Source organism: Mytilus edulis, chromosome 14 (assembly GCF_963676685.1).
Source record: "Mytilus edulis chromosome 14, xbMytEdul2.2, whole genome shotgun sequence".
Classification (NCBI taxonomy): Eukaryota; Metazoa; Mollusca; class Bivalvia; order Mytilida; family Mytilidae; genus Mytilus; species Mytilus edulis.
Genome location: NC_092357.1, coordinates 59,340,908 through 59,357,477, shown reverse-complemented (window position 1 = coordinate 59,357,477; position 16,570 = coordinate 59,340,908). Strand labels below are relative to the sequence as shown.

The 16,570-nt window shown below is 33.0% G+C and overlaps 2 protein-coding genes across 2 annotated transcripts in view; both read left to right on the top strand.

Moving 5' to 3' along the window:
• LOC139504340 (atrial natriuretic peptide receptor 1-like) overlaps window positions 1-5,771 on the top strand; it is a 43,391-nt gene extending 37,620 nt beyond the window's left edge. The window contains exons 10-15 of the mRNA XM_071294412.1: window positions 820-897; window positions 1,660-1,764; window positions 2,369-2,440; window positions 3,699-3,855; window positions 4,718-4,864; window positions 5,587-5,771. Of these exons, the coding sequence (XP_071150513.1) occupies window positions 820-897; window positions 1,660-1,764; window positions 2,369-2,440; window positions 3,699-3,855; window positions 4,718-4,864; window positions 5,587-5,771 (744 nt within the window). The remainder of the gene's footprint in view (window positions 1-819; window positions 898-1,659; window positions 1,765-2,368; window positions 2,441-3,698; window positions 3,856-4,717; window positions 4,865-5,586) is intronic.
• Window positions 5,772-6,197: 426 nt separating this feature from the next.
• LOC139503752 (atrial natriuretic peptide receptor 2-like) lies at window positions 6,198-14,337 on the top strand. Its single transcript, XM_071293606.1, has 7 exons — window positions 6,198-6,342; window positions 6,957-7,080; window positions 7,812-7,880; window positions 8,939-9,113; window positions 11,129-11,227; window positions 12,447-12,538; window positions 13,732-14,337. Exons 1-7 carry the CDS (start codon window positions 6,236-6,238, stop codon window positions 14,029-14,031), a joined length of 966 nt encoding a protein of 321 aa, XP_071149707.1. The 5' UTR covers window positions 6,198-6,235; the 3' UTR covers window positions 14,032-14,337.
• The last annotated feature ends 2,233 nt before the right edge of the window (window positions 14,338-16,570 follow it).

The window sequence follows — 16,570 nt, the reverse complement described above, 5'->3', positions numbered from 1 at the left end:
CGCTTTTCTGGATTTACCTTCAGGAACGCTCAAAGCCAAACATTTGAAATCCGAAGATGTATAAGTACCGAAAATCGTTGAAGAGCTATATGTTAAAAATACCTAAAATAAATAGCCAAATTCATCTAAAGCCAACTTTGCCTGAGGGAGTTGAAACCTTAAACGAGGAGGCTTCATTTCGAAGCATACTATATACTAGTATTCAAATGAATAAAAAACCAGGATTCTGAAAAATGAAAAAAATTCCAAAACATAACAATCGAACATTGTTAATCTTTTTTATTTTCAGTCTCTATTGAAGTTGTTCCCTTTTCAATGTACCTTTTCACTTGACGAAAACACAACTAAGTCCTCGTTTCCATGAACATGACATTACCAAATGCACATAAGAGTCAACAATGTAATATAAACGAGCACTGCGATAGTTTTGGTTACTTGAGTATGAAAACTTACCTTCCAGGATCATTTAACAGATAGGCTAAAACTACCAGCGAGATATTCAATTTCATACTTCAAACAGACTGACAACACCATGGCTGAAAAAGAAAAACAGACAAATAATAATACACAAAAAACAATTCAAGTAATCTGTATTTTTTGGGAGGATTTGGGTTGTTTACTCTTTAGTTTATGTGTATTGTCAATTTATCAACGTTTATTTTTCTACCATGCTGCTGTACATGTCTGTTTCTATTTGACTTACAATGTATGGTTGCCCCTTTGGTATCGTATCCCTCCTTTTATCCGAAATTCTGGATCTGCAAGTACCAAACAGGAACAAAATATTTTGTTAATATTTATATTTTTGACATTTTTCAGGGAAATGTGGTGTTTTTAAAGAAAACAAAGCTGTCTAATCTGAACTTGAGTCGTTCTAAACTCATCGAACTTAAACAGGTAAACATGTTTATTCGTTACAATCTGGTTTAGTTCTAGTACATTGTTTTCATACAATTAAAATATTGCTTATGTTTATATCTATTAAGAGCTAATTTCATAATGCATGTAGAGTAAGACTTTGATTACCTTGCTTATAAAAAAGAAGATGTGGTATGATTGCCAATGAGACAACTGTCCACAAGAGACCAAAATGACACAAACATTAACAACTTTAGATCACCGTACGGCCTTCAACAATGAGCAAAGCCCATACCGCATAGTCAGCTATAAAAGGCCCCGATAAGACAATGTAAAACAATTCAAACGAGAAAACTAACGGCCTTATTTATATAAAAAAAAAATGAACGAAAAACAAATATATAACACATGAACAAACGACAAGCACTGAATTACAGGCTCCTGACTTGGGACAGGCACATACATAAATAATGTGGCGGGGTTAAACATGTCAGCGGGATCCCTACCCCCCTCCTAACCTGGGACAGAGGTATAACAGTACAAGATAAACATGAACTATAAAAATCAGTTGAAAAAGGCTCAACTCATCAGATGGACTAAAATGCTTTGTTTGTATTTTGTACAATTGAAATTGAAATAACATTCAATCAAATGTTAATATAATACATATTAGTGTAACTACGCATGTCTATACTATAATGCATGAACTAATGTGTGTACAAACAAAGCAAGCAAGCCAACCAAAGTCTTACTCTACAAGCATTAGGAAACCGAACATAAACATGCCTTTATCTGTTGTAGATCGGAGATTTGACTTGTCAAAATCTGGTTAAGTTCGTTGGTTTGTACCTCTTTGAAAAGAGTATTTACAGAGTCACTGAGTACTGCAGTAGAGGTAGTTTACAGGTATAACTATTTATAGCACACTCAGTAGCAAGCCATGTTGAATGTAATTTCAGACGGAACTCACAAATTACCTTAAGTATAAGTGGAATTGAATGTTTGATTAAATAAAAAATGCACAATAACAAGATAACGAACCCGAATTAATGAACGTACAGTAACATTCGTTTCAGTCGTCGTCTTTCATCGGTGACAATATAATGGAATGTGATACGACTGTCATACAAGTGAGAGGTTTAGCTATCTATAAAACCAGGTTCAATTCACCATTTTCTACATTTGAAAATGCCTGTACCAAGTCAGGAATATGACAGTTCTTGTCCATTCGTTTTTGATGCGTTTTGTTATTTGATTTTGACATGTGATTATGGACTTTCCGAATTGATTTTCCTCTGAGTTCAGTATTTTTGTGATTTTACTTTTTCATTTGTACCTATTTAAACATTTTAATTTCTTTAAAGCATTACAATGTCATGTTTCAATTATAAACCTTTATCGTAGCGTAATTAGAAAGAGTTTGTTTAGGAAAAGTAAATTTCAAATCGATAGTACACTTAAACTTAAAAAAAACAAACAATTGCTATACTGAATAAACGTTTCTTTTTAGGATATAGTGCAAAATGACTCAATCAATCTAGACTGGGACTTCAAAGTTGCATTACTAACTGATCTGACTAATGTAAGTTTTCAAGGTCACTATCCAAGAGATATATAAAATATCTAAAATATGATTTTTTTGGAGGGGTTCAATCATTATTCAAAGTGGAATAATGAAACAATGATTCGATTGTAGCAGCCAGTATGGTTCAATTGTGTCATAATAAGCTAAGAAACATTGATGATGAATTATCCACTTGCAAGTGAATAATTCGACTTTACTGAATCCGTATTTATGTGACCTTCAATTTAACCCCTTCACTTTAGTTGGATAACGCATGCATTGTGCGTACTGGGTTACTTAAAGAAAAAGAATGTTAACATTGAAAGTGAAACAAAGGTAAATCATTTGATTCACTGATTAGATTCTCAAAAAAAATCATTCTTATTAACAGGTTAAAAAGAATAAATAACATATATTTTTAATCTATAATATGAAATTAAACAGACCTAGAAAAATCAAATTCCACGAGTTCGCTATCTATTTATATTTATATTTCTGTTTAATTCGCTTATATGACTATCGGAGGTCTTTAGAGCAACTTGCTAGTTAATAAGATGGCGTCTATACTATAAAACACTCGAAACAAAGCTACATATAATTGATCCCATGCCATGCAAGTTGGTTTTTTTTTATAATTTGGATACCTATTTTCCATTGTTTTCAATATAATATGAGAATTGAGCGAAATCGGTGGACATGAATGTGACAGCTAGTGCCTCTTTTTGTACTTTCTTTCAGAATTTAAAATCAAATTTAGTATATTATAGTTTCCATTATTTTATTATTTATTTTATAAGTTGAGTCATTTGAAAACACATTTAAAAGGAAATACGTTACTTTTAAGGAGTAGACCTGGGTTCAGGGAGATAACTCTTAAAATCAGTTTAGCGTTTGTAAAAGTCAAGTTCATTGATGTATTTTAAGCATTTACCTGAAACAGATTGAAAATAATCTATGTAACATAAAAGCTTATAATACATTTTTGAAAATGGTTGACACAAACGTACTGATGATTTTAAGAGTTATTTCCCTTAACCTAGGTCTACCTCCTTAAATTGTTCTATCATGTAAAAACACTTTTCAAACGAATAATTTTCTTTTAAAATTTTAAATTCACAGTCATAATTAGTATTCCCATACTTATATTTTCTATCATGTAAAATTAAAAAAAAATCATTGTTGCTTTAATAATTGCATTACTATTATCGATTGAATTGGTAATTTTTTCACGTTTGAATTTCTGATATAGTTTAATATTATACTTTAAAAATTGCAGGGAATGGCGTTTCTTCACGATTCCCATTTTCTAGCTCATGGTCGACTGAACAGCGAACGATGTGTGATAGACAGTCGATTTGTCCTTAAGATAACCGGATATGGTTTGAATTTCATTCGTGGTGAAGATCCATTAAAATCAGTCAAGAATGAACCAGGTCAATTATATGTATAAATGTCATTACTGAAAATTAAGAAGTTACTGCGATGTTTTTATTATTGCAAAAAATGCGACAGGGTTATAATTGCAATAATTTATACTCGCATTTTGACATTTTTTATATGAATTAAAAAAGATTTTTCTCAATATCGGAAAATTTAAATCGCATTTTAGTCTAAAATAAAAAGTCGCAATAATAAATGCACGCAATAATTTAAGAATTTACGCTTATTATATTATTATTTTTTTTAATTTGATTTAAATAGTCCGCCAATTTTATTGACACAAAAATATCTACATGTGCAATGACAGCAATCATAAAAAAGAGGTAGAAAACTGATGTTACACAGTCACTTGGTCGCTATTTATCCGTCACAACACGCCGTCAAAGATGTTAATGTCATACAGGCAAATTTCGAAAGCAATATTGCAAATAACATAAACGGTATCATTTTTGTCTGCACCAGATGCCCATTTCGACAACCAATGTCTCTTCGGTGATGATCGAAGCCAAAATATTTAAAATCCAAAGCTTATGAAAGAAACAGAGAGCCACAAAAAAAGACAAAAAAGTTGTGACAAAGGAATCAGAGCTTTTTAGAGGGAGATACATTCCTTAATTTTAAGTATTTTAAAAGTAATTCGTGTGTGACGTCAATAATTCAAGTGTAAAAGATTTCGAAAAACCGTTAAGGTCCTTTGTTTGCAATTATCTTATAACCATTATAATCAGAATGATAATCTTCATGTAATAAGATATATTTCTTTTAAATAATATTCCATCCAATCGATCAGTTCAGCTTATATTAAAAAGTTGATTCAACATTGTATTTGAGAGAAAAAAATATTTTCCTTTGTAGAATATTTATGGTTTGCACCTGAAGTTTTAAGAGGGAAATGTAACGTTTCACAAGCAGCTGATGTTTATAGTTACTCTATTATCATGTTTGAGGTTCTCACACGTATGGCGCCTTTTGAACTGGATTTAGATTTATTGACAGTGAAAGGTAGTTGCTATCTACACAAAATCAAAGTAAAGTTATCTAAAACATACCCTTAGGGTGTCCATCTGCTACATCGCTTTTAACTATGCAATTCAAATGTAATCACCTAGAATAAGATTAATAAAACTCCTTAAAGATTGGTTTCCGTTGATGTTATTCAATTACATTCATTTCTCTTTGTCATCATGTTGGAAGGAAAATCGGAAAAGCTTTTCAAAAGTCGACAAACTTTTTTTCTTTTTATGTATTGTTTATTTAGAACCTAATTGCATGGCAGGTAATGCCAAGTATAACCCATCGTTTTAAAATATCTAACATTTAACAAAAATAAATTTTAAAGCAACAAAATATATTAAATTTTCCATTAGTTCTGTTTTTAAAAAAGAGTCTAAAGATAGCATAATGAATCAGTATCTGACAAATCACAATGCACCGTTTCGGAATCTAATGCTTTCTGGGTATTATTTTCAAAATTGTACACCCAAACGTCCTGATTGGTTAAAAGTGTTATAAACAATGGAAATTTAACCAATGACGTGACGTTATTTTGATTTTGGGGTACGTACAACGAAATTTCCCATAATTCGTTAGATTCTGAAACGGACAATTATCACATTATTTGTAAATACCTGATTTTTCATGTAACATGTTTTCTTATTGGCAAAAAGATTTTGTATCTATCAGTTCTTAGACGTTTATTATATGACAACGTGACCATATTTTAGAGATTGTTAGTAAATTAAGAGACGATGGACTACAACAACCGTTCCGTCCAACGATGCCTGGTGACGTTGAAAAACCCGCCATAATTGAGCTGATGAAGGAGTGCTGGGGCGAATCTGTATCCAATAGACCAACCTTCAAGGCAATAAAGAAACAATTGAAGGCACTAACCGGGTATGTTTTATAAATGTTTTTTTAATTGCTTTGATATCTAGGGTTCGGTATACTAATAGATGTTTAAAGTTACTTGATAATTATGTCTTCTAAAAATGACTTCATTGTGATGTCACTAAAGATATGCAATAGATACCAAAGGGATAACGAAACTCCTAAGTCAAAGATGAACTGACAATGGTATCACAAAAAACTAAAACCGACCAAATGACAAACAATTGTTTACAAAAAGCAACATAGAAAATCAAACGTTAAGCCACACGAGCTCTACCATAACAGAAATGATCAACATAGAAAATCAAACGTTAAGCCACGCGAGCTCTACCAAAACAGAAATGATCAATCGAAACCTATCACACGAATGCTAATGCAGTTAGACTTTTTTCTGCATATTTGACTGCTTAACTAGTTTCATTATCTATTCAATATTGTAGAATTTCCAGCAGCCATAACATATTGGATTCGCTACTCAGACGTATGGAACAATATGCTAATAATCTTGAAGATTTGGTCAGTCAACGAACAGATGCATTGATTGAAGAAAAGAGAAAGTCAGAGGCGTTATTAGATCAAGTTTTACCGAGGTTTGTATCCATTAAATTCGCCGTTTCTGCATACTGAGAAATATCTTCAAAAGCGTATACCGAGGCGTCGTGATTGGTTAAAAACGTCCTAAACAATTCAACCAATGACATGACGTTATTTTTATTTTGGTGTTTAGAACAATGAAAACAACCCATAGTCCTTTAGATTTTGAAACAATCAATTAATACCGCAACTGTTTGTGTAGCCGATGCCTTTTAATTTTAGACGCCATTCTAAACTAATACGTTATTACATGATAGTGGATTTAATTTAATCCACACTATCTGATATGCTGTTTCTGTCCTCCTTTTAACGTATTATTATATTTGTTAGAAACAAACCGTTAAAATATAGGAGTGTGAAATATATCCTAATGAAATTGTTATTATCTTTCTTTGCCATAATAAGACGGACATTAAAAAGATCAACAAAATGTTATTTACTGATAACCAAGATCTTTGAAGCAAAAGTTTTGATTGATACTTTATTTTTGGTCCCTTAATATTAGAAAAACCGTTATTAATACAAAAGGTTTTAAAGAATGAATGGTAAAATCTTGAGTGAAACAATAAAGTTTTTTACTGAATGAAGTTTTCCTCAATGTTGTTTTAAGGAGTGTAGCTACAAAGTTAAAAAATGGTCTTCCTGTGGACCCAGAAGCATACCAGTGTGTTACTATATACTTCAGTGATATTGTTGGATTCACAGGCATATCGGCTCAGAGTTCGGCTATAGAGGCAAGTAAAAAGTAATATCATAAAAATACTAATTTTCGAGGAAATTTTTAACTGGAAATTCCCTTATCAAATGCCAAAATTAATAGCTCAGACTTATTAAACGAATGGACAACAACTGTCATATTCTTGACTTGGTACAGGCATTTTGAAATGTAAAAAATTGTGAATTAAACCCGCTTTAATAGCTAAAAAAACCTTTCAATTGTATGACAGTCGCATAAAAATCGATTATATTAACAACGATGTGTGAACAAAACAAGCAGACATAATAGGTGTATTTGTCAAAAATAGGAGTATCAATGGATTTTTAATAATATTAATCACTGTTTTTATGTATTTTGAAAAAAGAGAAAGTCCTGAAAACTGTTGATGCAATATCGATGTTGACATTGTATTTTGTACTGTATATCAGTTTTGGAAATTTGTACAGTCCTTTTATGTAGTGTTACCACACGTACTAGACCAAAATAAGTACTTGATATGTCAGTATCTTCAGTTATAACACCACTACGTGTTTTCACTGATAAAAACCCTTTCCACTGGTAAAAACCCGGAGATATGAAAACTCTATGGATATTATAGAGGGAATATGGTATAAATTAAAGAAGAAAACAGAAATTTCATTTATTCTTCAAACAAAACCTTCCTCCTAAAGTTTCCATATCTGTCAATTTATAGATGAAAATATTCCTTCAAAAATATTAACGTTATATGTATGTTTTCTTTGTCAGGTTGTTGATCTCTTGAATGATTTATATACAATGTTTGATTCCATCATAGACATATTTGAAGTGTATAAGGTATGTAAGAGTACAAGAATGACGAAAGATACAAAAGGGACATTCAAACTCATAGATCGAAAATAAACTGGCCACGCCATGGCTAAAAACGAAAAAGACAAACGGACAAATTATAGTACACAAGAAACAACATAGAAAACTAAAAACTAAGCAACACAAACCCCCAACCCAAAACTTGAGTTGGTCTCAGTTGCCCCGGAAGGGTAAGCAGATCCTGCGCACATGTGGTTCCCGTCTAGATTGTCATGTCATTACAAACCCAGTAAATAGTCTAATACGGTAGGTCACATGGGTAGACGAAGTTTCAAAACGAAATATCAAGGTCAAAACATAAAAAAACATTGATGCTTCAACGCCAGGAATCAGATTAAAAAAAGTTAGTAAATCAACTTATGTCATAGGTGCTAAAACAATATATTGTATAAAAAAAAAAGATAACAGTAGTAAATCGTTTATAGAATCCGTTCACATGCACACAAAATGACTTTTTTTCACATGATTTCATTTTTTTTAATGTAAATTGCTGTCAGAAAACACAATATTAATGCTGAAGATGTTTCGTGCACGCGTGGGATCGCGTTAGATTTATTTAAGAATTGAATGCTTCATTTTGTAACTTTGGTGTAAAAGCGTTGACTGAAGTATATTTTGTATGAAGCGCGAAAGTTACAAAGAGAAGCATTCAATACTTATAATTACATTTTTTAACTAGGATCATGAAAACACGAATTTTATCATTTTTTTTATTTAATTCACCTGTGCACTTTATTGTGGGACCTCGTGTTATCATGAATGAAAAGTTTTATTCAGTAATGCAATTGCTTAAGGAATAACACGTGATGTGCAGTTAGCCAATCAGAATAACGTATTATAGTGAAACATACATCTAATGTAATTATAATAGCTAAGAAATTAACTACCTCGAGTATAAAATATGACTCTTGTAGTCGATTACGATTTAAACTTTCATCTTTGTTATTGATTTTGTATTTCAAACCTTTTAACTCTGGTATCCTTGAAAAGTTTCACCGATTACAAATTAATCATTTATAATACAGGTTGAAACTATTGGTGATGCTTATATGGTAGTCTCTGGCCTACCTACAAGGAATGGGAATGACCATGTCAAACAAATCGCTCAAATGTCACTAGCTATTCTCAAAGAAATCGGAAACTTCAAGATTCGTCACTTACCAGCCATTACTTTGGAAGCACGTATTGGGCTGCATTCAGGTATAATTTCATTTTTTTACTCGAGCTCCACTGATGAATCTTCTGTAGACAAAATGCGCGTCTGGCGAAAATACGATTTTTGTATCCTGATATCTATGATGAGTTTATATTTACAACCACTTGACCGATGTCACTGCTAGTTGAGTTTTGATTCCCCGAGAGTATTACCAGTCAAGTAGTCAGCACTTCTGTGTTGACATGAGTTATCATTGATATGGTCATATTTATAGATTAACTGTTAACAAGGCTTTTCTATCTCAGTAATAAATTACCTTAGCTGCATTTGGCAAAACTTTTAGGAATTTTTAGTCCTCATTGCTATTCATCAACTTCATTCTTGTCTTGCCCTTAAAAAAAATGAATCGAGTGTTACTGGTGAGTCTTTTGTCGACGAAATGCACGTCTGGCGCAAATACAAAATTTCAATCCTGGTATCTATGTTGAGTTTATTCATATTTCAACTTTATCACGATTGATAGATGAACATAACAATTTATCAATTGAATTATGCATGTACAAAATGTGTGGTTTAGTATTTAAGTGGAAAGTAGTAGCAACATTTTATTCGACTATACATGCCAAAAACATGTCCATAAATTGACTAAATCAAAATTTGATATATGAATCATTGAAGCGTATATAAGACTAAATAGTCTGCTAGGAAAAGATGGAACATACAAATGTTACACCCAAAAGGCATAAATCGAAAATAACGGTTCTCTTGGCCTACATTTATGTCATATAATTCGTCGTTTACACTAAATTGAAGAAAAATACATCTTTAATGGTGTTTGACATCAATATTTTTGACTGTCACGAAAGCAAACAATTGCGACACATGTGGCCCTTTTCGATAATTGCAACTCTTCAACGTTTGGTAATATTTTTGATTACAGGATATTTTGACTTCGGCCATTACTGAACTCTAAAAAAATATAAATATAGCATTCGTTTATTGTTGTTATTAAGAAAACTGCACAAAAAAAAACATATTCAGTAATTAGGTCTTTCAACCTTTCAGTTGTAAGACCTATAGGGTTTGTTCTGATTATTATTATTATTTTTTTTTTTTTTCTTCCGCCAACTTTTTTTTCCTTCGCTGTTTTTTTGTTTCACAATATATCGCTTAGATATAAGGTAAATGATATTGAACAGTTAATACGCTTCTGAAACTGACACCGCGTAACAAAAAACTTTACCTTGTAAGAGTTATCTCCCCGAACACTGTTTTTATTGTGGCCACTACTTCTTCGCAACCGTATAAGAAACCGACAAATTTATTTTTCCAAATTGCTCGTTATATCCTTAGGATGTTCTGTTTCATTTCAACCGAAGCTATCCAGAGACTCCATATGAGAGTTATCCCCCCTTTTATATATGGTATCAGTGATATGCATTTCTAACTGGTAAACCATAAGTGATAGAGACCTAGGGTCTTTTGATTTAAGATCCTTGGTCCAAAAAAATGAAAATTAGGTCAAGGTCAAAGGTCAAGGTCAAATTTTAAATTTTGATTTTGGCTTATTTTCACCTTTTTTCATTAACCTTATAAGATATCGACAGTTTTTTTTTACTAAATTGTTAGTTGCGACATGTCGAAACTCATAAATTTTGATTGCAAGGGTGCGTAAACAATAAAAGGGAGTTTTCGCCCCCCTTATATTAAGAATTATGCGTAAAGTGATTTTACTCATGAACCATACATATTAAGGAACTAGTGTCTTTTTATTTGAGATGTTTAGTCTATGACCTTGAAATTGAGGTCAAGGTCATAGGTTAATTGGACGTTCTAGATTTTGACCTTTTCTTAAAATTCATATTTGTACATCATTAAGCCATAGGAACAGACATTTTCAACTGAATTTTAATATTTTCATATCTAAATAGATCCTTATTGGTTGAAAGACCTTCAATTGTTCTTTGAACAATTGGTTTTTAATTTCTTACTATACTTGTTTCGGGGACAGTCTGTGCAAGTGTTCTTAAAAACTTATCTCTTACTATACTTGTTTCAGGGCCAGTCTGTGCAGGTGTTGTTGGAAAAAAGATGCCACGTTATTGTCTGTTCGGAGATACTGTAAATACAGCATCCCGAATGGAATCACATGGACAAGGTAAGAATCCGAATGGAGTCACATGGACAAGGTAAGAATCCGAATGGAGCCGCATGGACAAGGCAAGAATCCGAATGGAGTCACATGGACTAGGTTAGAATCCGAATTGAGTCACATGGACAAGGTAAGATACCGAATGGAGTCACATGGTAAGGGTAAGAATCCGAAAGGAATCACGTGAACACGGTAATAATCCGAATGGAGGTCAGAATCCGAATGGAGTTACATGGACAAGGTAAGAATATCAACTTAAATCACGTTGATAAGGTGAGAAAATCGAATAGAATCACGTGAACAAGGTAAAAATCATATTTGAGTCTCACGGACAAGGTAAAAGTCCAAATGGAGTCTCATGGACAAGGTAAGAATCCGAATGGCGTCTCATAGACAAGGTAAAAATCCGAATGAAGTCTCATGGACAAGGTAAGAGTTTGAATGGAGTCACATGGACAAGGTAACAGTCCGAATGGAGTCACATGGACAAGGTAAGAATTCAAATTGAGTCTCATGGGGAAGGTAAGAGTCCGTATGGAGTCTCATGGACAAGGTAAGAGTCCAAACGGAGTTACAAAAACACGATAAGAATCCGAATGGAGTCACATGGACAAGGTAAGAATCCGAATGGGATCTCATGGACAACGTTAGAATCAGAATGTAGTCTCATGGACAACGTTAGAATCCGATTGGGATCTCGTGGACAAGGTAAGAATCCGAATGGAATCATGTGAACAAAGTAAGAATCAGAATTGAGTCACATGAACAATGTAAAATCCGAATGTAATCACATGAACAATGAGAGCCAATCACTATACTTGTATACATGTATCGAATATTTGTTAGATTTCTTTAGATAGATTTTCTAATTCAATATCAATAGAATAGAAAAGAAAGGATATGGGGTATATATCATCACACAAATACAGTATATGCACAGCAAAAAAAAACAAACACGACGCTTTTGTGTGAACTTTTGAAAAAAATGTCCCAGAATACATTAGATTCTGATAAAAAAAAAACGGCGAAGTATTAAGCCTGTTGGCTATATAAGACATAAGAGATAAATTTTATAAGTGATAACGATGGCTTTCTCTTGGTAAAAATAACTGGCCAAATCAAACTTTGAAATGAATATCATTGATATGGTCATAACAATAAACATGATCAAAGAGGTTTTAAATTTTCGGAGAACAATTGTTAATGTTTTTTTTCTTTCTTCCAGCTATGAAGATTCATGTTAGTCCACAATCAAAGTTGCTCTTAGATGGCTTCGGATTATTCAGTCTGGAATCAAGGGGAGTTGTTCAAATAAAGGTATTTAATAAAGATAATTAAGACATGCTACAATCATGAACTTTCTTAACTAATGGTGTTTTTTTCTTTGTCTTAAAGTCCTGACAACTATTTAATAAGAAACTTTCCTAGAATTAAAGCAAATAGTACGGTGAAACCTTTTTAAACCGAACCTCTTCGGGAGTTAAGATTGTGTTCGGTTTTGGCCAATATTCGGTTTTATCAGGTTCACAACGCATACAAATTGATATGACAGTGCTTATGTTTTGTTTATACAGGTTTTCGATTTATGCAGGATTCGGTTTAGCCAGGTTTCACTGTACAACAAAAATCAAAATACTACTGATCATATTTTAGGTTCGAGGCGAGTTCTTCAATATTTATTACACTATCATTACATACAGTAAATAAACTCACCATAAAGAGCGGAAATACAACAAGAAAATTCCACAACCGAAAGGCGTGCTTTAGCTGGTCCCTAGACAAAAATGTGAACTAGTTCAGTGATAATGACGTCATACTATAATTATACCGAAAAATATAAATGAACGAAAATAAAAAAAAAAATCATACAAGACTAACAAAGGCCAGCGTCTCCTGATTTGGAACATGGAACCGGCGCAAAAATGCGGCAGGGTTTAACATGTTTTTTTGAACAGATATATCATGTTATGGAGGGGTATTTGCGAAAAATACCAGTCGAGAGAATGTTAATTTCACGAGCCGTAAGGCGAGGGAAATTTATTCTCAAGACTGGTATTTTTCGCAAATACCCCTCAATAACATGATATATCTGTTTAATTACACCGAATGTTAATGTACTAAAACGCATTGATGATCGTGACGTTACAAGCGTCCAGTCGGATAGAGTATTTTTTGGCAAATACCACGGCAGAGAGGGTTAAAAAGGCATATCCTTTTAGCAAATACCCCGGCGGCGTTAAAAATGAACGATATTCATTTGATAACAGTAAATTGGTGAAAAATACACTGGCTATTAACCAATCAAAACCCCGGATTCTTACATAAGGTGTAATTATTTTTTAAATCTCAACCCTCCCCCATACCTTTAGGCAATGTAAAAAAAAACACACACAGCAAAACGCAAACGTATATGTCACAAACTTGTAGTTTTATTGACATTTATAATAAATATCATGAAGATGATAATAATATTTATAATGATGACAATAACGTGAATGTTAATTTTGAAGGGCAAAGGAGAGATGACAACGTATTGGCTGTTGGGGGAATCCTCCTCTGTGGATTTGGCAATGCTAGAGAACGACGGCACATTAAGTGAACATGATATAATTTCACTACAAAACGGTGCTTTTCCCGCCACAAATATGATCTCGTATGAGACTGGTACTCCAATTAAATATATAAATAACTCAATCGGTAATTGTGATATATCAGTTAGAAATGAAACTGTATCAGCTGCAAGTAATGTCTTTTTATCCGACATTGAGAACATTTCGACTAAAAGTTCGACCAAATTTGAAAACATTTGAAAACAATTGAAGCGGAAGCGGTGCTATTCAGTTTTTTAATGCTCACATTTCAATTTGGAGTGGAATGGAAACTTGACATCGACTACTGTGATATGTCTGAAGAACATGTTGAAAGAATAGTTGACAGTAACTAAAAACGGACAATTCATACGACTGAACAATTTTAAACCCACACAGGAGGTCAAATTACTTACTCTGACCTTTTATAGTTATATGATATAAAATCATCCATTTCGTGCTTCTCTATATAACTTGGAGTGTACCTTTGTCAAACTGTTACATGTACTTATTATAATGATGTGTGAACTTTTGTGTGTAAATAATGATCAAAGGTACCAGGCTTACGATTTGATACGCCGGGTGCGCGTTTCGTCTACATAACACTCATCAGTGACACTCAAATCATAATAGTTAGTAAGCAAAACTTTGAGGACGCAAAATTCCATAACATTGTGCCAAATGCGGCTTATTAAGGTACGGTGACCTATAGTTGTTAATGTCTGTGTCATTTTGGTCTTTTGTGGATAGTTGTCTCATTGGCAATCATACCACATCTTCTTTTTTATATTTATGCCTGGTATAAGAAGATCCTTAGTAATTTGAATAATTCATACTTTACAAACAGTTAATTTATAAAAAAAAAAAAAATATTAAAAACCACCATATAATCGATAATCATGTCATCACTGAAATGCTGACTACTTGGTAGGTGATGCTGTGTGACCATTTTTGTGTAAGTAAACCTATAATCATTGATAGAGCAGCTGTTGATACACTATATAAGATTACTCTACATGGATAAAGTGAATGTAATAGGCAGACGTGCTTTTGATTAATCTTAAGGACATGAATGAACTAAATGATTGATTGATTCATTGATTGATTGGTATGTAAAGCCACTTTCAACACTATTTAGCCATTTCGTGGCAGTCAGTTTTTATTGGCAGAGGAGCAGGACTGGATTACACAGAGGGAAAAATCCACCTTCGATAGAAAGACTGAAAGTCCTAATTACTTTAGATTAGAGTCGAGTGCACCTGACTCGTGTGGGAATCGAACTCACAACCTCGGAATTCATAGGCTTTAAATACAGTAGTTTGTTTACCTTGTCCATTCGACAGCAGAGGTCCATAAATTAAATTTATGATAACGATTGCATGGAATATTTATTGAAAATAAGATGATGTGGTATGCTTGCCATCAGAGACAAATGAAGAAGAAGACAACAACTAGGACTTTTACAATGAGCAAAACCAATAGCTCTTTCTAAGCTATAAAAGGCAACGATATAACAAATGAAAAACAATTCTAACGAGAACACTAACCCTAGAAATTTCTATATGTATTCTATTTTTAACAAATAGCTTATTTCAAAAATAGTTTGTTTTTAGGAAGTCGTAGATAGCAATGCATGAAGTAATCACCTACAGTGAAACCTGGCTAAACCGAATCCTGCGTAAACCGAAAACCTGTATAAACAAAACATTTTCTAAAGCACCGTCATATCAAATTGTATGCGTTGTGAACCTGATAAAACCGAACATCGGCCAAAACCGAACACAATCTTAAGTCCCGAAGAGGTTCGGTTTAAACAGGTTTCACTGTATTTATTTAGTAAATAACTGTCAAATATAAGAGAACACCATAAAGGATATGGATTTTCTATAAAAATTTCCGTATGTTCAGTAATTGAAAGAAAAAAAAACGGACGATACTCGTTAATCTTGAACCGAACGGCTCTTCAGTGCAAACAATACTGTACGTGTATACACATGTCATATTACAAAACATATTTTTAAAATATATATTTATATGGCAAATGGGCCCTTTTTTGCTTCCTGTTCGGTGTGATCAAGGCTCCGTGTTGAAGACCGTACTTTGACCTATTATGGTTTACTTTTACAAATTGTAACTTGAATGAAATGTTGTCTCATTGGCACTCATACCACATCTTTTTATATCTATTGTCAGAAGTTTTATGTTTACACTAAAAATAAACTATTTGTAATCAGAATGTGTGTAATATTGAAATAAAATGTTGTCAAATTTATACATTTTGCACAATGAAACACAACGTTATAGGTAGACAGTAAAATACAATTATGTTCTCCTTCACCATGCTCGTACAAACTACTACAGTGAAACCTGGCTAAACCGAATCCTGCGTAAACCGAAAACCTGTATAAACCAAACATTTTCTAAAGCACCGTCATATCAAATTGTATGCGTTGTGAACCTGATAAAACCGAACATCGGCCAAAACCGAACACAATCTTAAGTCCCGAAGAGTTTCGGTTTAAACAGGTTTCACTGTAGTAGTGCACATTGAGATGAAAATGTGTATGATGTTATGCAGCAGTAATCATATTTTGAATCATCCGAGACAGTATGACAGTACTTTGATTACACAGTACTCATTGCGTAAACCCCTGAGGGTTTACGCAGTATATATTGGACGAGTGATGTAGTCTTTCGGAACACCGGATTAGCCTGGGGTCCTGGCTAATCTTGTCAGTATATGCCTTACGACGCGCAGCTA

Coding starts and splice junctions, on each gene's coding strand:
- LOC139503752 (XM_071293606.1), top strand. CDS start 6,236: ATGGAACAATATGCTAATAATCTTGAAGATTTGGTCAGTCAACGAACA. Junction 7,081..7,811: donor CTCAGAGTTCGGCTATAGAG/GCAAGTAAAAAG, acceptor TTTCTTTGTCAG/GTTGTTGATCTCTTGAATGA. Junction 7,881..8,938: donor ACATATTTGAAGTGTATAAG/GTATGTAAGAGT, acceptor TTTATAATACAG/GTTGAAACTATTGGTGATGC.